Source organism: Salvelinus sp. IW2-2015, unplaced genomic scaffold (assembly GCF_002910315.2).
Source record: "Salvelinus sp. IW2-2015 unplaced genomic scaffold, ASM291031v2 Un_scaffold1019, whole genome shotgun sequence".
Classification (NCBI taxonomy): Eukaryota; Metazoa; Chordata; class Actinopteri; order Salmoniformes; family Salmonidae; genus Salvelinus; species Salvelinus sp. IW2-2015.
In genome coordinates, this window is record NW_019942689.1 from 332,862 (window position 1) to 357,099 (window position 24,238).

General features: G+C 44.6%; 1 protein-coding gene and 1 non-coding gene across 2 annotated transcripts; one reads left to right on the forward strand and one right to left on the reverse strand.

Annotated features, from left to right (window-relative positions):
- The first annotated feature begins 14,123 nt into the window (after positions 1–14,123).
- Positions 14,124–19,373, forward strand: LOC112069465 (protein MFI). Its single transcript, XM_070438559.1, is given in 12 exon segments — positions 14,124–14,819; positions 15,685–15,740; positions 15,959–16,067; positions 16,136–16,228; positions 16,350–16,403; positions 16,893–16,953; positions 16,956–17,022; positions 17,024–17,099; positions 17,268–17,413; positions 18,583–18,753; positions 18,882–18,937; positions 19,061–19,373. Coding segments are annotated over 11 exon segments (1,023 nt in total). The 5' UTR covers positions 14,124–14,819; positions 15,685–15,705; the 3' UTR covers positions 19,216–19,373.
- A 144-nt stretch (positions 19,374–19,517) lies between these two features.
- On the reverse strand, positions 19,518–19,589 carry trnac-gca (transfer RNA cysteine (anticodon GCA)). The gene has a single exon. It is a non-coding gene; the product is annotated as a tRNA-Cys (tRNA).
- Positions 19,590–24,238: the final 4,649 nt, after the last annotated feature.

A 24,238-nucleotide genomic window follows, 5' to 3' on the forward strand; every position in this document is an offset into this window, starting at 1 on the left:
TGACAGATCAACAGACAGACAGAACAGGAACAGACCGACAGACGACGACAGACAGACAAGAACAGACAGACAGACAGAACAGAACAGACATCGCGAATACCAGCAGACAGACAGACGACCAGACAAGACAAGAACAGACAGACAGATACAGACAGACTACGACTAGACATAAGACAGGCTTTAGCCCACCTTCGAACAGAAATCGCTTACATGAACTTCCGTGCCAAAGAAGCCAAAGCGCTTTTAAGGCTGTACTGTGGTCACATTGGGATTATACTGTAGCAAGCAGGACAGGCACCGACGCACCGCAGGACAGGCCACCCAGGACCAAGGCCCAGCCCAGGACAGGCCCAGCCCAGGACAGGCCACCCCACAGCCGACCAGGCCAGGACACGGCCAGCGGACCAGGACGAGCACAGGAACAGGCAGCAGCCCAGGACAGGCCAGCCCAGGACATACAGTGTTGTTGAGATGTAATCTAACTGCTCCTCCTGGGTATAGTACTCCTCTGATTACTTTAATATATTCTCGAGTGCCTAGACTTATGGTTCAGAATCAGGAGGATAATCACGATTTTTGTGGGATTATTTGGACAAGGTTGTGATTGGTTCATTAAGTCCGGGAAGAGACGATGTCATCAGGTAGAATGGTACGTCAGAGAGTTGGTTGCTCTGTGCATGATTGATGTTTCGCCACCATCAGTGAGAGTTACGGGCGTATTATGTTAGATTGTTGGTCAGATTATCTGTTGTGTTGGTGTGTTAGCTGGCATATCGCACAGCGTAGTGAACAGCTTTATGTGTCAGAGTGTTTAGTGGCTGGAGCAGATCTTATATATAACATACATTTGTTTCATGGATACTAGGTGTGTTGTTTGCTTGGAGACGCCAAGATGTGAGGAATCCCAGGAGAAGAATCGTTTGTGAAAACGAAGTGAAAGTGATCAGTGTGGGCCTCCCATCACTCAGATGCAACAGCAGGTGGGATAGAAGACCCAGGTTGAGACCCCCCCCCCACCAAGCACAACGACCCAGACTAAAGCCACAGCACAAGCGGCGGGGTGGACTATCTACACAGAGTGAAAATGTTGAAGCTAGGTTGTCTATGATAATGCTGGATTCTGCAGTACACACGACTGCTGAAGTGGTTTCTCTTCGGTGTTATGAGATTTATTTCTCTTGAGACGCCTCAGCCTTTTTCAGCATTTTGTATTTCACAGATCGATTTTAGCATAACACGGCTCCATATAAACAATGATGTGTGTGTGTTTGCGTGTTTTTGTGGTGTGTGTATGTGTAGTGGTGTGTGTGTGTGTGAGAATGTGTGTGGTGGTGTGTGGTGTGTGTGTGTGTGTGTGTGTGTGTGTGTGTGTGTGTGGTGTGTGGTGTGTGTGTGTGTGTGTGTGTGTGTGTGTGTGTGTGTGGTGTGTGTGTATTCTTCTACTCCTCGTAGGGACCTAAAATCCCAAAGTCCCCAACAGGATAATGCCTATTTTAAGTTATGGGGCTAAGGGAGTTACGACTAGATGTAGGAGGTTGGGGGTAAGGGGTTAAGGTTAGGTTCGGGTCGGGGTTAGTTTAGGGTTCGGGGGTTAGGTTGGTTTAGACCTAGGATTAGAGGGTGGGGGCTAGGGTTATACATAGGATTAGGGGTTAGGAGGGTTAGGTAGGGGTTATAACTGATAATAGGGTTTAAGGGGTTAGGGGTTAGGGTTAAGAACTAGGGAGGTAGGGGGTAATGGTTAGGTTAAGGTTTTAGAATGAGGATTAGGGGTATGGGGTAGGGTTAGGTTTGAGACTAGGATTAGGGGTACGGGGTTAGGTTAGGGTTGAACTAGGATTAGGGGGGAAATGGGTTAGGTTTAGAGGTTAGGGAACTAGGGATGTAGGGGGTATGGGGGTTGGTTAGGTAGAACTAGGTAGGGGTAGATTGGTTTAAGGTTGTAGGGTTAGAACTGGCTAGGTTAGGGGTAGGGATGGGTTAGGTTTAGGGTAGAAAACTAAGATAGGGTTGTAGGGGTTAGGGTTAGTGTAGAGAACTAGGATTAGGGTTTAGGGGTTAGGGTTAGGACTAGGCATTTAGGGGTTAAGGGGTTTAGGTTAGGGTTAGAACTAGGATTAGGGATGGTTAGGTTGGTAGGGTTGAGGAAGTAGGGACTTAGGGGGTAATGGGTTTAGGGTTTTAGGGTTAGAACAGGATTAGGGGTAGATGGGGGGTTTGAGGTTTGAGCGGGTTGATGGGAAAGGGAGAGGGGGGATGAGGGGGGGGGGGGAGGGTATTAAGGGGGTACGGGGGGTTAGGGTTTTGGGGTTAGAACTAACTAGGATTAGGGGTAAATGGTTAGGGTTAAGGTTATCAGGGTCACGGTGGGGAATGTGGAACACACTGGAGGAGGTGACCCTGTTGATCAGGGTCACGGTGGGGAATGTGGAACACACTGGAGGAGGTGTGTGTGCGTGTGCCTGTGTGTGTGTGTCCTACCTAATGTATGTTAGTATGGTAACCATTAATATTCATTCTAATGATCTGTTATGTTGTTTTTCACCTCTACGTCTCCCTGCTGTGGCAGTTCTCAGAGAGAGGTAAGGGCTCACACAGGGCTCAGCATGCGCAGGTAAACACAAGGCATTACCATTTAGTGATAATGTTATCGATGACACTTTACTTGACCCCTCTGTTATAAAGCCTACAGAACACTGTCATAATAATGACATAACACATATTATTAACAGTCAGGATGATAGTTCACGTCACCAGTTGTTGTTAATACGGACATTAACTGTCTGCTATATGGCATTATGGAGGCGTCATGGAGGCCATGTTATGAATTCACTGAAGACATTACCTCATAATGAATGTCAGTAGGTTGTGTCATCTGAAAACAACCATCATGACTGCCTGTTTGGGGAGGAGAAGAAGAGTTGTGTTTCCGTGGACGTCTCATGTACTTGGAAATCATGGTTGGGGTCAATTCCATTTCAATTCAGGAAGTACACTGAAATTCTAAACGTCTTCCATGCTTTTCAATATTGAATTGGAATTTGGTTAACTTTTTGAGTTGACTGGAATTGAAATGGAATTGACATCCAACCCTGTTGGAAATAAACCTGTTTGTTCTTGACTAATTATCTTCATAACATCTCCATGGGAATGTGGTGTCAGAATTTGGGATGAGCTCTCAACGATATGTTCTGTTGAACTGTGATGTTATTCCTTTCATAGACTCCTGGTATGTCTGCACCCTAACACCATTGTGTTCCGGAACTGTTGATATATTGAAAGAACTGTTGTGTGAACAATATGATTGTATTATTACCGTCTCACTATATAAGGGACATGGAACCATTTCCTCCTTGAGTTCTTCCCTGTGAAATCAGAGATAGATCTCCCCTGCAGCTGCTTGTATTAAAGATTTTTCTATTATACAATTATATAGTCTCTGCATTAATCTTTGGATCGAATTTTCCTCAACAGTAACATGAGTCCTGTTCCAATTTCAATTAGTACACTATTTGCTTTTCCCTGTCAGATTAAAGGTTGTTGTCTCACACGTTGAGCCTCTACCTCTCAGCCCAGATAGCCTCTACCTCTCAGCCCAGATAGCATCTAACTCTCAGCCCAGTTAGCATCTACCTCTCAGCCCAGATAGCATTTACCTGTCAGCCCAGATAGCATCTAACTCTCAGCCCAGTTAGCATCTAACTCTCAGCCCAGTTAGCCTCTACCTCTCAGCCCAGATCATAACTCTTCGTCAGAGCAGAATAGCCTCTACCTCTCAGTCCACCAGAACATAGATCTCTCCTCGTCAGCTCCCAGATAGCTATTTATCCTCACTCAGACCCCCAGATGCCTCTATACCTCTCAGCCCTCAGTATAGACTCTACCTCTCAGCCCACAGATAATGCATTATACCTCTCAGCCAGATAGCATCTTACCTGCTCCAGGCACTATCCAGATAGCTCTGTAACTCTCTCAGCCAGTTAGACTCTCCTCTCAGCCCAGATAGCACTTTACCTGTCGCCAGATAGGCATCTACCTAGCGTTGCTCAACCTCCCCAGTTACTCTACCTCTCAGCCAGTTAGCTCTCACCTCTCACGCAGATAGACTACCCTGTCAGCCCAGATAGCAATCTAACATCTCAGCCCATTAAGCATCTTAAACTCTAACAGCACCAGTATAGCAATCCTACCTCTCAGCCCAGATGACTCCTACCTAGATACAGCTACAGTATATGGCATCTATATCTACACCCATATAAAAGGCGCCCAGATAGCATCTAACTCTCAGCCCAGTTAGCATCTACCTCTCAGCCCAGATAGACTCTACCTGTCAGCCCAGATAGCATCTAACTCTCAGCCCAGTTAGCCTCTACCTATCATCCCAGATAGCCTCTATCTCTCAGCCCAGATAGCCTCTACCTGTCAGCCCAGATAGCCTCTACCTATCATCCAAGATAGCCTTTACCTCTCAGCCCAGATAGCCTCTACCGCTCAGCCCACATAGCCTCAGTAAGCATGGAGTGACGAGCCAGGGTTGACACGTGAACACCGTTACATGGTGCAGTTTGATCTAGAACAATGGACATTTCTGAAGTTGCATATCTTTTGGACTAAAAGCAAAATAGATCAACTGAAAATCAGTTCAATGGTAGATTGAGATGGTAGATTGAGATAGTGCACCCTTTGATGTAAGTTTAAAGCTTAACAGATATGTCCCTAATTGTTGATATCAGTATAATCTGATTTGAACATTGAACTTTCTCGACAGGTGAACAGAGATTATTTCATAGAACCAGCCAATCACCCTGCAGAGGAAGAGAAAGTGACGTCACTTCCTGTTAAAGAGGAAGAGGACTCCAAGGCAGACATGTTTTCCTCCACGCTGGCGTCAGCTCTCGCCCCTCACTGGAGTGTCCGAATACGCAGGAACAAGCGGGGTGTCGCCTGCACCGACATTGGCGTGGTTGGCACGGCAACCAGCGGGCCCGGACAGGAACCCCAAGGGAGTGGACAGGAAGTGGGCGAGGGGGGAACGTTTTTGAAGCTGCACGACCCTCTCGGGACTGACTATGTAGTACAACAGCAACAACAACAGTTTTTGGAGACCAAGAACCAACGTGTTGGGGAGAGGGGGTTGACCCTCGGATCTCAAGCCCATGAGAGGGCTTCAACCCTGGGTAGCAGCAGAAGCACAGTGGGGGGCTGGTTTGAGGGGAGCACCCCCAGCCACAAACTAGATCACCCAACAAAGGCCCCAGTTTCTAATTCTGTCTCTCTGGATGTAAGTTGGGGGAGGCTGGACAACAGAGGGGTAGAGGGTGGAGTTGTCTTCCCTGATACTCCCACCTCTCCATTCTCTCCAAACCTGAATGTACACAGGGGAGTGTCACAGGCTGGTCGTCAAGGAGACCAGCCGTCACTGCTGAGTTCCAAACTAACAACCAGTAGCCACCTTCTCTCCCTGAGGAGGCTCAACACTATTGCTAGCTCCACCCACTCAGAGACCAACGCTCCCTCTATCTCCTCTCCAACCAATCACAGGGATGGAGAGACTTCAGGTCCACATTTCTCTCCAACTGTAAACAATGACAGAGCATCAAACACAATTAGGGCACACCTTTCCTTAACCTCATCCAATGACAGAGACAGAGAGAGGTCCAAGTCCCTCCCCTATTCAGCTTCCCCCACTTACAGGACAACAGAAAGGTCAAGGCCCCTCCCCTTACCAACTTCCAATCACAGAGAAACAGACGCACACAGGACTCACCTATTTTCAACCTCGTCCAAATACCAAAACCCAGAGGGCACACCCCGTACCAACCTTCCACAGACTTCCAGGGTTTATCCCAACAAAACCTTCCCCAGTAAGCAGACTCTTTTGTTTAGTGGTGTAGAGAGACGTCCCCCCTTAGAGAGATCAGGTGGAACCACCGTTCATCCGTCTTCCTCTCCACCATCCCAATATGGCCACCTGGATTCTCTAAGGAGTCAGCCTCTTCCCAGAGGAAGGTCTACTAGCCGGAGACAATACACCGGTCTAGAGGACAGTGTGTCTAATCCCAGTTCCCCCCTCCTCAGTCCCACTACCACCACCACTATCAACCACAACAACAACAACCACACATCCAGCCTCTCAAACACTTCTAGCAACAAAAACACAGGCCCCTGTAGCACCAATGATATCACAGGTGTTAATCCCCAAAGCAGCATCAATAACACCAATAACACAGTGCAAAACACCCACACCGCCCCATCCCAACTGCAGTCCCCTAAAACCTCCTACACCCCTACCACAATCCCCCAACCACTAACACTTAAAACCAGCTACGTCCCCAGTAACCCTACCCCCTACACCCAACCGTTGTCCCCAGCCAGCTACACCCCCATATCCCTGAGTATGACCACCACCCAGGACCCCTCTACTCCTCCCTTCTCCCCACTCAGCGCACCACCTCTTGGGGAGAGGACGTTCACAGGCAGCCTGGCCCGCTCCCCTAAGAAACACCAGTACCCGGTGGAAGAGAGGGTAACAGCACATAGAGCGCGGCAGGAGTCTCAGGAGCTACAACGCTCTGAGGAAACCAGTAGGAGGCTGTCACAGTCTCATTCACCTCAGAGCCCAGCAGACCTGACCAGCTCTACGGCCCCAAACAGACCCCTCCGTAGTGTAGGGTGTCCCGCCATCTTCACCTCCCTGAGATTGGGGAGCCCCACCTGGACTATGTCACTTCTGTCTCCCCAAACCCCCAGGACCACCAAACTACAAGTCTGGAGGGGAGACTCAATTAATAATGTATCCATAATGCCTGATACAACGGTGAAGGAGGGAGGGCGAGCTCTCTCAGAGCGTGTTAGTGACCACACTTCACGGTTCACATTCGACCACACAGGAACAGACTCGACCGCACTAGGACCACAGAGGAAGACGTCTGCCCCTCTCTCCCTTCCTGAATTTGGGAGCTTTTACAAGCCTTGGTTTAGCTCCCTGCCCTACTCCACCCTCAAGTCTTCACGCACAACCCTGGGTGAGTTCACACACACAACCTCACCACAAACCCCTCTCTCACCCTCAGCCTCTACCTCACCCCAAACCCCTCTTTCACCCTCTACCTCACCCCAAACCCCTCTTTCACCCTCTACCTCACCCCAAACCCCTCTTCCACCCTCTACCTCACCCCAACGCTACCCCTTCTACAGCCATCGCAGGACTGGGTCACGGGACAGTTCAAAGGTTGTTGCCTTGGAAACGTATAGTGTCATCAACAACTCCAAACAGACCAGTGACGACAATGTTGAGACACTTGTATACCGGATTTCTGAGATCGATTCCTCCACCATATTGGACAGTATTAGACTTGCACAGCCCCGTTTTCCTCAACACACTCCAGACACACGAGTCGTCACAGATATCAAGTCAAATGAACTCTCCCGTCTCACCGCTGACTTCTCACAATCGTCACAACACAGCCAGGTGATAGGAAGACCCAGCTGTCAATCATACCAAAGCTCCAATGACATTGGAGCATTAGACACTGAGAAGGTTGTGTGTAAAATGGAAAGTTTCCTTAAGAGTGCAGTGGTCCCATTACAAACTCAGAGCCCAATGAAAGAGACAGAGAAGGGGCAGAAGGGAAGGAACAAAATGGACCTGGTGCTGAGTCGACTCCAGCAGACCTTCAGAGTCAACCATCTGGATGACGAGAGGAGGAAGAGGACACCCCAGCCTCCCTCTGTCAGCAGAGTAAGTGACATTAGTGATGGCACTGACTGTAGCGAATCTAGCGATCAAGCAGAGGAGGACAGAAAGGACAGATGGAGGGAGAATGATGGCTTTATCAAACCTTCAACCTCTTTCTGGGCTGGCAGTGAGCGCACATCAGATATGACTAAGGAAAATGTTAGACGTGAACACTCACAGGGTTTAAAAGACAACAAAGCGGCTAGAAACAGAGACCAGCCTCATGTTATGGACCCTCCTCAATTTGAAGCTTACAACGATAAAAGCTTCACTCTACCCAGAAAACAACCTTCTCGTCGAGAGATCAGCCCAACCAGGCGACAGTTTGAAGCTTACAAAGAGGAGAGGATTAGTAGAGCCAGAAAGCAACCTCCTCAGAGAGACTTCAGCCCCGTTAGGCATCAACCCTGGGACCCCAGCCACTCTGCAAGCCTCCCTGCCTACAGATCCTCCTCAGGCAGCCCCAGGAACACTTTCTCCGTCTTCCACTTCAGCCATGAGGACTCCAAGAACGACAATGTCTTCCATTTCAACCACGAGGACTCCAAGAACAACAACGTGTTACTCAGCCCCAGGCTTCCTCAGACGAAGAAGACTACCATTCTCTGTGAGCCAGGGGAAGGAGGGTTTGGTTCCAGGGTGGGCCAGCGTGGCAGTGAGGGATGTATGGCCTCCTTCTCCTCCTGTGCTGATCTCAAATACGGTCTGGAGGCCGGACGTTCCTTCTCTGTGAGCTCCGTGCTCTCCAGCCGACCTTCTGGTCTTGGACGCATCTCCACCGGCCCCAGGATCAGCAGTGTCAGCAGTTACCTCACTGACCCCACTCTGACCTTTGGAGAAGAAGTCATGACTTGGGATGACCAAAGGGTCAAAGGTGATTGGATAGTACCAATGTGGGACACACACACAACCACTAGCCACAAAACCACTGGTGACAGCCAAGCCGTAAAAACCACAGGTGACAGCCAAGCTGTAAATAAGTGGTCCGTCATTAGTGACCAAATCTCCAAAAATGAGCGTAAAACAATCACAGCTAACTTTACAGATCCATGCAAGTCTAGATCCAAATCCTTACCCAGAAATGTATCCTGGGGTTCAGAGGTCACTTGCCCATCTCCGACCACCACATCCACCACCACCGGTCGCATGTGGAATCCCGGCAGCCTGGAGACCTCTCACTTCCTGTGGGATACAGAGCGTCCTGCAACCACCCCTCCGTCCCCTCTCTGGTCCCCAGCCTCCAGACGCATATCTCGCCCCACCAGCTCCTCCTCCTCTGCCTCCCCCTCCCCCACAGACCGCAGGGTGTCACAGGACAGTCTGTCCCCCAGGGGGCGCTTACCCTCCAGGGGCTACGTCTCCAGCCTGGCTGCCTTCGAGGAGTCCGACTCAGACTCAGCCTTTGACATGGACTCTGACACAACCACAGACGATGAATACTGCCTGGCAGGTGACAGCGGCGAGAAGGAAACAGAACTGTGAGAGGAGACAATGTATAGTCTAAAGTGGGTCTGTCTGTCTCCTTTTGGTTTCCTCATATAGAAAGGAACCCTATTAAACTACCATCTGATTCAGAGGGGTTGGGTTAAATGCGGAAGACACATTTTCGTTTGAATGCATTCAGTTGTGCAACTGACCAGGTATCCCCTTTCCTTCCCTTTCCCTATTTATGATCAGTAAAAACAGACTTCATTTGGTGTCCATGGCTGACAGTAAATAAGACTGCACTGTCAGAGTGAACATGATATCATATCACAGGTTAAATGTCATGGTGCTCATGTCATCCAGGTACTCAAACAGCAGCTTATCACATGAACTCACCACATCCAAGACCATGGCTCTTTGTTTGTTTTGTCAAGATGTCACAGGCTGCTTAGATATTGGCCTCTCACTTGACTTTCTCATGTGCTGATATTTGTTAAATGATCAGTGGGAAGTGTACACTGAGTGTACAAAACATTAAGAACACCTTCCTAATATTGTTACCCCCCCCACCACCATTTTTTTCCTCACCTGGAAGGAGCAGGTGTTCATAATGTTTTGTACACTCAGTGTACATGCTGGGTTGACTGTACTACTTAGTCAGCTACACAAAATGAGTTAACAATGGGCTCTGTAAAGCTATTCTATCCTTTTCTGATCAGGGCCTGTAATCACAAAGCATCTCTGAGTAGGAGTGCTGATCTAGGATCAGGTCCCCCTGGTACATATGATCGTATTCATTGTGATCTGAAAGCCAAAACTGATCCTAGATCAACACTCCTACACAGACTCCTTGTGAATACAGGCCCTGTTGTGGTTGAGCTCTGCACCTGGTGAGAGGTATACCTACCATAATCAGTGTGCGTGGCGTCTACATTTAAATTGCTGCTTATCAACAGGCTTTAAGATAACATCCTAATTGATATACAGGGTAAATATCTTTGAGCGTTTTTGTTTTAACGGGAATGATTGTTTGCGTTTCTTTTTTGGTTATCCTTGAAGGATTTTCGTGAAATGCATATGTGTGCATTATAAACAGATCATTGTTATTCAACTTTTGTGAATTACTTTTTATATATGGTTAGCGGCGATGGAAATTAATAACTCTACCTACATGTACATATTACCTCAATTACCTCGACACCGGTGCCCCCGCACATTGACTCTGTACCGGTACCCCCTGTATATAGCCCCGCTATTGTTATTTACTGCTGCTCTTTAATAATTTGTGATTCCTATCTCTTACTTTTTTTTTGGTATTTTCTTAAAACTGCATTGTTGGTTAAGGGCTTGTAAGTAAGCATTTCACTGTAAGGTCTACTACACCTGTTGTATTTGGCACATGTGACAAATAACATTTGATTTGATTTTGATGTATTTGATACCATTCCACTGATTCCGCTCCAGTTATGGCCACGAGGGAGTTCTCCACTATTAAGGTGCCACCAACCAGTGGGACAATTCAATTATTTTGAACATTCCCAGAATATTGCCAAGAAAGTTCTGAGAATCTCGCTTAAGTCACCATTTTTGAGAACTTAACCAGAATATAGTGAAACTGACATTAAATAGAACCAGATGGGAACTTGTGTTAATGTTTCTTAATGTTACTGGAACCATTTGAGAAGATGACTTTAAACTGAACCACGAGGAAACCAGTAGGAAACGTTACTGTCACGCCCTGACCGTAGAGATCCTTTTTATGTCTCTATTTTGGTTGGTCAGGGCGTGAGTTTGGGTGGGCATTCTATGTCTGGTATTCTATGTTGTCCTTGTTTTGTATTTCTGTGTGTTTGGCCTGGTATGGTTCTCAATCAGAGGCAGCTGTCTATCGTTGTCTCTGATTGAGAATCATACTTAGGCAGCCTTTTCCCACCTGTGTTGGTGGGTGGTTGTTTTCTGTTTTGTGTGTTTGCCTTACAGGACTGTTGTTTTGTCAAGTGTGTCATATTTTAATTAAAATAATGAACACTTACCACGCTGCACCTTGGTCCTCCTCTTCTCCTCTATACGACGATCGTGACAGTTATGCTGAACTACTGACATTCCCACAGAAGAAAGTAGTTTCTTAACTAAGTAAAAAATACTTCAAAGTACTTAAGTCGTTTTTTGGGGTTATCTGTACTTTACTTTACTATTTACATTTTCAATTACTTTTACTTTTACTTCACTACATTCCCAGAGAAAATAATGTACTTTTTACTCACATACATTTCCCCAGACTCACAAAAGTACTCGTTACATTTTGAATGCTCAGGCAGGACAGCAATATAACACGCTGCCATTGCTACTGCCTCTGATCTGGTGGACTCACTGAACACAAATACTGTGCTTGTAAAATAAGTCTGGGTGTTGGAGTGTTCCCCTGGCTTGCTTAATATAAGGAATTTGATGTATAGAATTTACTTGTACTTTTTACTTTTACTCAGGTATGACAATGTACTACTTTTCCACCACTGTACTTAAGTACATTTGAAATCAGATAATTTTCGACTTTTACTCAAGTTGTATTTTACTAGGTGACTTTAACTTTTACTTGAGTCATTTTCTATACACAGTCATTTCGGTCTTTACTCAGTCTTTACTCAGTTGTTTATTCAGTCTGTGCTCAGTCTTTACTCAGTCATTTACTCAGTCTTTACTCAGTCATTTACTCAGTCTTTGTTCAGTTTTTACTCAGTCTGTACTCAGTCTTTACTCAGTCATTTACTCAGTCACTTACTTAGTCTTTACTCAGAAATTTACTCATTCTTTACTCAAGTCATTTACTCAATCTTTACTCAGTCTTTACCCAGTCTTTACTCAGTCTTTACTCAGTATTTACTCGGTCATTTACTCAGTCATTTGCTCAGTCTTTACTCAGTCATTACTCAGTCTTTATTCAGTCATTACTCAGTCTTTACTCAGTCATTTACTCAGTCATTTACTCAGTCTTTACTCAGTAATTGACTCAGTAATTGACTCAGTCTTTACTCAGTCATTACTCAGTCTTTATTCAGTCATTTACTCAGTCATTTACTCAGTCTTTACTCAGTCTTTATTCAGTCATTTACTCAGTCTTTACTCAGTCATTACTCAGTCTTTACTCAGTCATTTACTCAGTCTTTACTCAGTCATTACTCAGTCTTTATTCAGTCATTACTCAGTCTTTACTCAGTCATTTACTCAGTCTTTACTCAGTCATTTACTCAGTCATTTACTCAGTCTTTATTCAGTCATTTACTCAGTAATTTACTCAGTAATTATCTTTACTTTTACTCAAGTATGACAATTGATTACTGTTTTCATCACTGATGGTTAGTTAAGGTATTATGTGGATGAACAATAAACCGTTTTTAATTGAGTATCTGCCCAATATATGATAGTTTTATCAAACTATTTTGTCCACCAAGGTATTTATATCAAACTATTTTGTCCAATAAGATTTCCATATCAAACTATTATGTCCAACAAGATATTATATCAAACTATTATGTCCAACAAGATATTTATATCAAACTCGTATGTATGTCCAACAAGATATTTATATCAAACTCGTATGTATGTCCAACAAGATATTTATATCAAACTCGTATGTATGTCCAACAAGATATTTATATCAAACTCGTATGTATGTCCAACAAGATTGTGTGCTGTGACAGTAGTAGTTTGCTGTGACTTTCCCCTTGCATACCACAAGAGCAGGTGTACCAAACCACATTCCAGCTATGAGAATGGACCTAGACTAACAATATCAACACAAAGCCTCTCTACATACTTGTTGCTTTAAATATAATGAGTGTAGGTGCGTCTATTTAACTGTATTGTACTAAAGAGGGTGTTTTTCTCTGTATTCCAGTTACATCAATGCAGTGTTATGCTGTGATGCAGCTGCTTGTCTGTGTGGTTAGGTTAGACAGATGGTAGAATGCAGCTGGTCACAGTTCCCTTTGGCCATTTTCTATTATGTCACTTGGGAAAGGACACACATGGCTGCACAGCCAGAGAAATGTGTACAAGCTGTAATGGTTTTGTCATGCATTAGTCATCTTGACTGCAGAACAGACGAGTCAAGACAAACCCCCAAGGTCCATATTGAAAAGGGCTTTGTTTTCATTTGTGTTCAGTGTGTCTGTTCAAAGCCCGTCTGTTTGTGTCTCTTTCTATGCTGTTTTGCACAGTAATAATTAATAAGTCATGCAATGTTATCAAAAGTATAGCTCTCAGGCGTTGTTACATAAATATTCAGTGGGCGTAGGTGCTATCAACAGTACTCATGTTGTTTTATACATGCGCCTACTTGTCTTTGTCGTTACACTTCAAACGACTTCTCCCCACTGCAGTTCAACCTGTCAGCACAACATTCGAATGGGTGTCTTCTAATAGTTATTGCATAATGATGGGTTATTCAAATGTCAATAGAAATGGTCATTTATCAAATCTGATCTCGTCAGTAATAGGCTTGAACATTTGGGCAGAATTTTGGACTTGAGTGCTGCCATGGTTAGGCCTTCCCATCGTCCCCTCTTCTATCCATCTACCTCACACCCTGACAAGGTTTATCTCTCTCTCTCTCTCTCTCTCTCTCTCTCTCTCTCTCTCTCTCTCTCTCTCTCTCTCTGGTGTTATGCCCACGAAGTAGGTGGGCGTATGCATGGCCACCCCTACCCCTGCACCACTGGGTGAGATTGAAGCTGTCCTTCCCTGCCTTGCATGCATTGCTCTGTGTATACTAGAGTATAATCGCGTACAGTATTTCCCTCTTTTTCCAGAGAGGGACAGGGGCAGTGTGTAATGTGTGATTAACTAAATTGACTTTGTATTTGTATAGAATCTTCATTCTCCATAGAGACGCTGGATGCAGAGTTTCAGTCCCTTGCAATTCCTCACATCCTAAACGTTAAGTAGAGAAGAACATCCATAGACATGGAGCTGCTGCAGCCAGTGATGCCAACTTAGCAATTTTGTTACTCGATTTAGCAACTTTTCAGACTACCCTGGCAACTTCTTTTTCAAACAGCACCTAGCAACACATTTAGCTACTTTTAAAAATGTATTTTGAACTTTAGGCAACTTTTGAAAAGTGACACAAACGCTAAAAATGCACGCATTTTCCCTTTAAATTACACAAAAACGATTTTCTCTGTCACACACTCAGTCACAACACACGTGCCTGGCTGCAAACGTGCATTGTGAGTGACGTCAGCAGCAGGCCAGCACCAATTTCAGCAAATTGCAAATCATAGTTGGCTGACTGCAGCAGCAGTAGTACGAGTTCGACGAGCCAAACCCAATGAATATAGTTGGTCACAAATGTTTGATCTTGAACAGAACTTACAACATCAATCAACATGTCTCAATCAAAATTGTACAGCCAGAGGTACAGAAAAGAGTGGGAGTCTGTCCCTGAACAAATGTCAAATCATATTTTTGGCCGAGATGGCCAGTCAATTTGAGTAACGTTATTGTGTATTCTACGTAATGACGCCGTTTACGTTTTCACGCAATGACATCACAATGTCATTTAGAAACTTTTAGCAACAAATCAACCTGCCTCTAGCAACTTCCCCTGAAGTTTAGTTGGCAACACTGGCTGCAGCAGATAGACCACTTCCTACAGGTAACACTCACACAGCAAATAGATGAGCACACACAGACACCCACATGGTCATAATAGAAAGGCTTAAAGGCTTATTATTCTGTTTTTTATCCTCTTAAGTTTGTTGTGTAGTTAATGTTTTTGTTTTTATTTTCATCGATTTTGGGGATTTTTTGAATAAACTCCAAAAATAAAGTCCGAGGTTAACACAAGTTTTAGAGATCTAGAGCGCACCTGGCAAACTCTTGTTAGAAAACGATCAATAGAGTTGAAAATCCAATGGAAACTCATTTAAATGCAAACATGTTTATGTGCACTACATCATCACGCACATACTTTTAATCGAAACGAAATATATTTCATGGAAACACAATTGTGGTAGGAATATAGCATTTTGTTTGTATGCGAATTTTTGCATATTCGCGTGAAAATACGTCGCCAATTGGATGGAAATGTAGCTAGTGACACGCTCTGCATGTTGCTTGGTAACCAAATGGCGTTTGCTCAAACAGGGAAAACCTAAACACATAAACCCTGCGTTTAGGGCATGTTTTGCAAATATATGTAACGAAAACAAATGATGACATGCATTAACTTACTGTTATCTATATATCAACGGGCAAGCGTTCTGTTTTGAACAGACACATTTTGGGTAAGTTCTGTGCGTAACTGGAATAGGTAGGTGGATCATCATAGTGCGACGACTGTAGACAGTTCGTTTTCTGACGCAGTTGCTGGGCGAGTCACTTGTCTGTGTATGCCTTTTGCTTGTGTGTATTCTACGCTTATCTGTGTCCTGTTTTGCTGCATAGGGTCTCTGTCCATTGTGACCGTTGCATAACAACCGTTCTTTAATGTTCTTTGTATTTACCCATTTCGGTCACAGGCACAGGTCCAGTTCATAAGCATGGAGAAGAACACTTACAATTACGCAATAGAAACGTTAGTAGGTTATTCCTAAACTCAATATTAAAAGGATATGCCTTCACCACCTAACACCTAAAGTTACCATGCCTCAGTATTTTAGAGCAGGTATAAGATGATGTGGCACCACTCAAGCAGTAAAAGTGAAGGTTCTTAGTACCAGTCACACCACCCCACTTCAAACACTGATCTCTGCCCACCATAATTACCCCTTTTAACCTTTAATCCCCTCCCAGTGCCCCTTCGTCCCCCCCAGTGGAGGATATGATGGAGCTGGACGGCCGGCAGCAGAGAGTCTACCACAGGGCTGCCAGGATGATACAGAGGACATGGAGGAGACATGTGGTGGGTGGAACCACAACACACACACTAACACACACAGACCGTGTAACCTCTCTATATCCCATGTGTAGGATACACGCGTGTTCCAGTACTTCAAGAACCTTGTGAGGTTCCGTAACCAGGGAGACCCTCGACTCCTGCTCAAAAATGTCAACCCCAGAGAGGTACAGACACCAGACATACACACACACACATGCATGCAGACAGACAGACACACAGACTCAGACACACAGACAGACAGATACACAGACAGACACATTATGAATGTTACTATGGTTGTTACAGGCAAATATTCTGGATGCTGCTGCAGGAGTCCACATCAGATTCAGACTGGGAGGGGTAAGTTCATTTTGTCAGTGCTAAAATGCACATTATAAACTGGGTGGTTCAAGCCCTGAATGCTGATTGGCTGACAGCTGTGTTATATCAGACCATATGAAGAAGAAAAGGAGAGCCTCACACTCTAGGAGCTCCGATGCAATAATTTATAACCAACGTTTGGACAGACAAGCTGTTTTCTTCAGACCCTGCTATGACAAAACATGTATTACTGCTCTAATTATGTTGGTAACCAGTTTTCAATAGCAATAAGGCACCTCGGGGTTTGTGGTATATGACCAATATACACAGCTAAGGCTGTATCAGGCACTACGCAGTTGCATCGTGCATAAGAATAGCCCTTAGCTGTGGTATATTGGCCATATACCACACACCCCATACTCGCAATACTAATACTGCATTTATTTCAAAATCTATCTGCGATGATTTATGCAATACAAATTAGATGTGTGCGTGCTAATGTGGAGATGAGTTTTTCTCCCCTCACAGACCACCTTTCCACCGAGCATCTACTATACAGATCTACACCCATCGACCCATGTGGACATGTGTGCAACAGCCCCAAGGACTACACCCACCCAGGCAAGAAGCCCGTCCCCAGGCAGATACACGGGAGGACCGGTGCGGGACGACCATGCTGGCTGGTACCACGCGTGAGAACACGGCTGGGGACTGCTCTCGGGAAGGTGCTCAGAAGTTCTGATTCCATGATATCACACTGGTATCAGATGTGGGTTCAGTATGATATGGTTGGAAGCCAACAGAGATACTTTGTTTGCCTTCATTGTTTTAGTGCAGTACTCAGCTACTCTGTGAAGAAAATCATTTGAGGAAGCGCTGTGCACTCTCTCTGTATTGGTTCAGGCTGCTCTGTTAGGTGACATCATCACGTTGGAGACCAATGGCAGGAAGGTGGTGGAGTTTCATCATTTCCAACTGCAGCGTCGTCAGGACGTGGACAGGAGGAAGAAGAGGAGGAAGATTGAATGGTTGAACAGATGTGAGTTAGTGTGCGTCTTATGCAACAGCACATACTGTCCATTCACCTGATGCAACCAGCATACTCACCTGTTCATCACCTGTTGCAACAGCACTACTCACCTGTTCACTCACCTGTGTGCAACAGCACTACTCACCTGTTCACTCACCTGTGTGCAACAGCACACCAACCTTGTTCACTCACCTGTGTACAACAGCACTACTCACCTGTTCACTCACCTGTGTACAACAGCACTACTCACCTGTTCACTCACCTGTGTGCAACAGCACTACTCACCTGTTCACTCACCTGTGTGCGCAACAGCCACTACTCACCTGTTCACTCACCTGTGTGCAACAGCACTACTCACCTGTTCACTCACCTGTGTACAACAGCACTACTCACCTGTTCACTCAACCTGTATGCAACAGCACTACTCACCTGTTCACTCACCTGTGTGCAACAGCACTACTCACCTGTTCACTCACCTGTGTGCAACAGCACTACTCACCTGTTCACTCACCTGTGTACAACAGCACTACTCACCTGTTCACCACCTGTGTACAACAGCACTAACTCACCTGTTCACTCACCTGTATGCAACAGCACTACTCACCTGTTCACTCACCTGTGTGCAACAGCACTACTCACCTGTTCACTCACCTGTGTACAACAGCACTACTCACCTGTTCATCTCACCTGTGTACAACAGCACTACTCACCTGTTCACTCACCTGTGTACAACAGCACTACTCACCTGTTCACTCACCTGTGTGCAACAGCACTACTCACCTGTTCACTCACCTGTATGCAACAGCACTACTCACCTGTTCACTCACCTGTATGCTCAAACTGCATCATTATTGCTTATCTGTAAAAGCAATGCTAACCTGTAATAGCCTCAGCTGTCCCTCTACCTGTCCCCCTCACCCTCACCTGTCCCTCTACCTGTTCCCCTCCCCTCACCTGTCCTTCTGCCTGTTACCGTCACCTGTCCTTCTAGTTGTTCCCCTCACCCTCACCTGTCCCTCTACCTGTTCCACTCACCCACACCTGTCCTTCTACCTGTTCCCCTCACCCTCACCTGTTTCTAGCTGTTCCCTTCACCCTCACCTGTCCCTCTGCCTGTTCCACTCACCCACACCTGTCCTTTTACCTGTTCCTCTCACCCTTACCTGTCCTTCTACCAACTGTCCGAAGGTATGACCGTGGCTGTCTGCATGCACGTACAGAGCATAGTGAGACAGCCACGCTGGTGGAGCGGTCAGCCCAGGGCATGATGGACGCCGTGGAGCAGCTGGGACCCAACCACATCGTAGAGTGGGAGGTGGATGAACTACTGGAGTGGACTAACGCTCTCAACTTTGACGAGTAACTAACCACCATATGTACCTTTCTTTTTTTCTTTTTTTTTATCCTTCATTATAACAGGTGATCCCATTGAGACAGTTGCAATACAGTGTTACCCAAAGCAACAATGCTTTTTAATATTTCTGCAGGTATATTAATGACTGGAGGGTTGTAGGTACCAGCAATTCCTCTGAGTCTTGGAAAGGTAAATTATTTATTCCTTGACCTGAGGCACATAATAACCACACCAACAATTTACGTGAGATTATAGCACCCCCCTCTGGTCAAAGAGAGTAAAAAGGCTCTTTCTGTTTCTCTTTCTCCCAAGATAAGAGGCTGGTACCTTCCAACCGGGAGCCTTGTGTTGAGTTCTCAGGGCTGGGGCAGGAAGACAGCCAGGTGGATACCTACAGCAGTATCCTCCACCCCCTGGTCTCCAGCCTCATCAAGTCAGAACACTCCAAGGCCAATCTCTTTGACTGACTGGCTGGCTGACTGCATTGTATCGCTGACCAGACCAGAAAATTGCAATACCAACCATCAGACACTACTACTATGACACTATGCAGTGGGATTAAATGTGATGAGCAATAAAGCAAAGTGGTGAATGTAACTATGATAATACATTATATGTTGTTGTAGCTAAGTGTATGAGTGTTTGTTTCTACTCCACTGTTCTTGAAACTGTAATGGACCTACTCACCCCAGATGTAGGCAGATACAATGCGCTTCTAAAGATTATACTTATTGAGGTTCAAGTATGAGCAAAAGTATCAAACAAAATGAGGGGGCACCCGGATTTGAACCGGGGACCTCTTGATCTGCAGTCAAATGCTCTACCACTGAGCTATACCCCCGTGCTCATAACATACGGAAAATAATTTTGATATAAATCTTAATTCATTTGTGGATATTGTACATACAATATTAGCATGATAACCCATATATAGATACATATAAACGACACAGTAGTTCCAAAAGCAGCATTCATCGTACTTTCCTTTTTATTTACGTCTACCTGCGCGCTTCTATTTCTATCATCTGATTCGGAAGTGTCGTCAAACGGTGAAAGAGGGTTAGAGGTTGGAAAAGGCGGTGGGTAGTGCGGACGTAATGGAGAAGTTGGTGAAGAAACAGCTGTGCTGGAACGCGAACAATATTGGTGTCCGTTCTGATTTATGCAGCGGGAGGATGAGGGTCAAAGGTCGGTAGTGGGAAGACATTGGAAGAAAATAAATGACGATACAGAAAGCAGTGGAGCGTCTATTAAATAAAGCCACCCACTCATTGCACCCGAAAGCATACATATGACCAAAGTATGAAGAAAGATTGTTAATATTGTGTGGTAACCAGGCTCAGCAAGAGAATATTCTGAAAATGGAAAACGCTTAATGGGAAGAAGATTAAAACCATGTCCCTGGTGCATATGATAGATTGTGGGGAGTCATAATAGGGTCCCAAATCTATGTCCACAGATTATATTAAAGAACATTTGACGGGAGTCCAAAAGGTTGTTCAGTAGGAAAGAGGGTCAAAGAAGTGAAAGCTTATCAGTGATGCTGAGGTTTTGAGAAAGTCTTGCTAGGAAAAGGTACAGATAGGATTCCTTAGTTACAATGTTAGAGAATTTGCCCCATATGCACTGCAGTTTATGAAATGCCAAAGAATGGGACATGTAGCCAGAGGGGTGTCCAAGGTGGCTCTGGACACCCCTGACATCTGATTGGCCATCCCGGGTGCCACCCCAAAATGTTATTTGCTACAGTCAGTTTGATGCTGATTGACAAATCATTTCACCTCTTGTTGAAATAATTTGTATTTTCGGTGGCAGTGCATTTCTCAAATCAGACTTCTGTCCCTAAAGGACCCAATGGTAGGCCAGGCCTATACTTTAAACTACACATTTTAGTTAGCAGCTGTTAGTATCTAATCTTGTGGATCCCTGAATTATACATTTCCATAGAGATATGACACATTATTTAATGTGTATTTCAGACATTTCAAGATCAGAGCAGAGGGTCCTGTACAGCCGTGTTTGAAAACATTTCCCAGAACTCAGCATGGTACTAGGAAAAGGGCTTTCAACAGCTCCTGGTATAAGGACAATTCATGGCTTGAATATTCTGTAAATCAAGATTTAATTTATTGTTTTGCCTGCAGTCATTTTTCTCTGCCCAATACACCTTAATCTTCCTTCACATCACAGTCAGGTTTTTGTAACTGGAAAAAGGTGCTGTTTAAAGATTCTAGGTTTAAGCTCAATTTGAAGGCAGAGCATCATATCAATGCTATGTACAGTATGCTTGGAATCAGCATAAAAGGTCTATTGACAGCAACTCATCAATGTAAGATGTCAGAAATGGGGACCGGAAAAAGAAAGTGGTGGAAAACTGTACTTACATTAAAACAATTACAGATGTGCACCTATTAACTGCCACTCAACATATAGTGCAGAGAGGCCATCGAGAGTCTGATGACTCTCACAACAAGGGTCATTTTTTGACAATCTTAGAAGAAATAGCAAAGCATGATCCTATCATAGAGAAAAAGATGAACGCATGTGGCAATACTAAGTACACAAGCCACCAAATCCAGAACAAAGTTGTTGAGGGCTGAGCTGAGATGTTACAACGTTAAATAATAAGAGAAGTAAAAGAAAGGGACGTATTTTGTGTAATTGCAGATGAAACCAAAGATTTTAAGAAAAAATAACAAATGTCTTTAGTTGTGAGGTACTATTACAACGGGACCACCCACTAAAGCTTTTTACACTTTCAGTCAGCTGAAAGCTTAGATGCAGCAGGTCTCACACAAATTATAATCGATTGCCTTGAAAAACATGGTCTGGACTACAGAAATAATCTTGTGGGGGCAAGGCTATGACGGTGCATCCGTCATGAGCAGAAAACATTCTGGTGTGTCTGCACGGATTAAAAACAGTGCAACATTTGCATTTTATGTGCACTGTAATGCACATTGTTTGAATTTGGTTCTTGTCGATGCTGTAAAATCAGTGTCTGAGGCAGTTCACTGTTTTGCTCTCCTGCAGAAGCTTTATAACTTTGTATCTGGCTCGTACGTTCATCTCAAGTGACTTGCAGTTCAGGAAGAGCTGTATCCACAGCAGCAGCCCAGGGAACTACAGAGACTTACGGATGTAAGGTGGGCATGCAGATACATGACATGCTGTAATCTGAGGGACAGGCTTCCAGCAGTTCTGAGAGTGATACAGGATATCACACTTGAAAATAGTGGTGATAGATCAGTGGAGGCAAGGGGCCTTCTTTCTCAGATAGATTTACGTTTCATATGGCTTTTGGTTACCTTTTGTAAAGTGCTTGGTGATGCCAAATGTCTTTCTGACATGCTCCAATCAAGCTCTCTTGACCTAGCAAGGGCTGTGGATCTAGTAGGTGCCCTTAGACACATTACAGGACTACAGAAGTGAGGGTTACTTTGGAGAACTATGGAAAGAGGTTGAAGAGATTGCAGAGCACTGCAAAATAAGTGTACAGTGTGTAAAAGACAGCCTAAAAACAAGCTTAAGATTTCACAACTCATTGATGATGAGCGCTGTAGGACAGAAAAATAGTGACCAAAGTGATGGTGAGAGCTTCCAAAGAGCTATCTTTTATCAGGTGCTTGACAGTCTCACAGCTGAGCTGCAGAGGCATTTTTCAATGAAGAATTACGAGATAAGGGGTCCAGTCTCTCAACCCAAAGAGTACAACATTCCTGAATGAGGAGCCTCTGTTTGTCTTTGCTCAGACCTTTGAGTCAGATTTAGAGGACCTCAAACATGAGGTTCATCAAACCAAGCGGCTTCTTGATAGGAGAGAGAAAAGTGGAAAGGACAGACCGTCTGCTCTCCTTGACTTTGTTGTGTTTCTAGAACCTTATAAAGAGGTCTTCCATGAGCTATTTCGACTTTGTAAGATTTCTGTTGTTACTCCAGTCAGCAGTGCTTTTTGCGAGAGAAGCTTATCAGCTTTAAAACGGATTAAAACCCACCTTAGGACAACAATGGTTGATGACAGGTTAAGTGACCTCAGAATTCTCAGTGTTGAGTCAAGGAGGGCACGCTCCCTCAACATGGATGAGTTGTGAAACATTTAGCCAGTTCTCACCAGCACCGCAGAATTATGCTGTTTTACATCTACCTAGGATAATTTGGCCCTCAGGTGGTCCCTCTGGTCATGATTAAAACCTGCGCTGTGTACTAACTTGTACATTGACATTCTAAAATGATAAATCCAAAGGGTATCATGTCAAACAGATTTAATTTGGTCTTGATTAGGCCAATTCCAAAACTTTTCTTTGCTATTAGTTAACATAATATATATGAGCATACATATGATACTGTAAGTTTGTAATATTGATGGGCATCAAAATTATTTTTATTTTTCAAGTCCATTTCAGCTTGATACCTGGTATGTCAAATTGCAGTGTGTTTTTTTTTGTAAATTTACTTTTTTTGTAAATAAACTATGCAATTTATATAACACACAAATGCCATCTTATCTCCTTTATTTTCAGAAAATATTTTGGATGTTCAACACTTATGGACCCAGATTTTATATTAATGAAAACAGAGTGACCCAAGTTTCCTGTGTGTGTGTGTGTGTGTGTGTGTGTGTGTGTGTGTGTGAGTGAGTGAGTGAGTGAGAAATCGGGCTACAGTTCCGGGGTAGAGACACTGACTATTCATAGTATGTTAAAGAGTTCTAGTGAAGTAACCCTTCTGGACCACACTATCTGCCACATTGAAGAACTCCGTGGTCAGTGAATTATCACTTATATCTCTAATCAGCAGTCATAGGATTCATTCATGCTCCTTAGATGCCAGGTCAGGGTTACACACTCATTTTCTGTCATGGTCTATGGACCCCCTGAAGTAGCCTTGGCCACCCCCTGGTCACCCTATGTTTAAAACTCTAGTTTCACCACTGCCTGTAGCTGCTCAGTGTAAAGGAAACAAAAGATGTGCCAAGTGTAGAGGGGCACATGATTACGGTGAATGTGGAAGCAATGTGAAGGTTAAGTGCTGTACTTGGGGGGGGGGGGGGCAGTTCAGCATTTGGTGGATGCCAGGTATAGAGAGAGGCTCAGAGATATAGGATCAGTCATGATGTATCATATGCAGAGGCCGTAAAATAGGTTAGTAGAACTACAGCGCGGACTGATGGAGCTTACATGGACATACCTGTAGTGAGTGGACCTACTGTCGGCTTGTGCTTCTGATGGCCGAGGCCTGTTCAGAAATCTTGTGCCCATAAATGTGCAGTGCCAAAGGCCACCTTGACAGTGAATAAAGTTGACTTCATAGCTTTTATTGGTAAGGTTATCAGTACAACTCGGATTGTGGAAGCCAGAAATGCCAGGTTGAAGGTTATTGTGGAGAAGACAAAAGAGATATTGGGGGTAACAGATGTTACTGTTTAAATGGTTATTGAAATGCTGAACAATCCTACGGGTGGAGTGTTTCAGCATGATATAGATCAAGTTT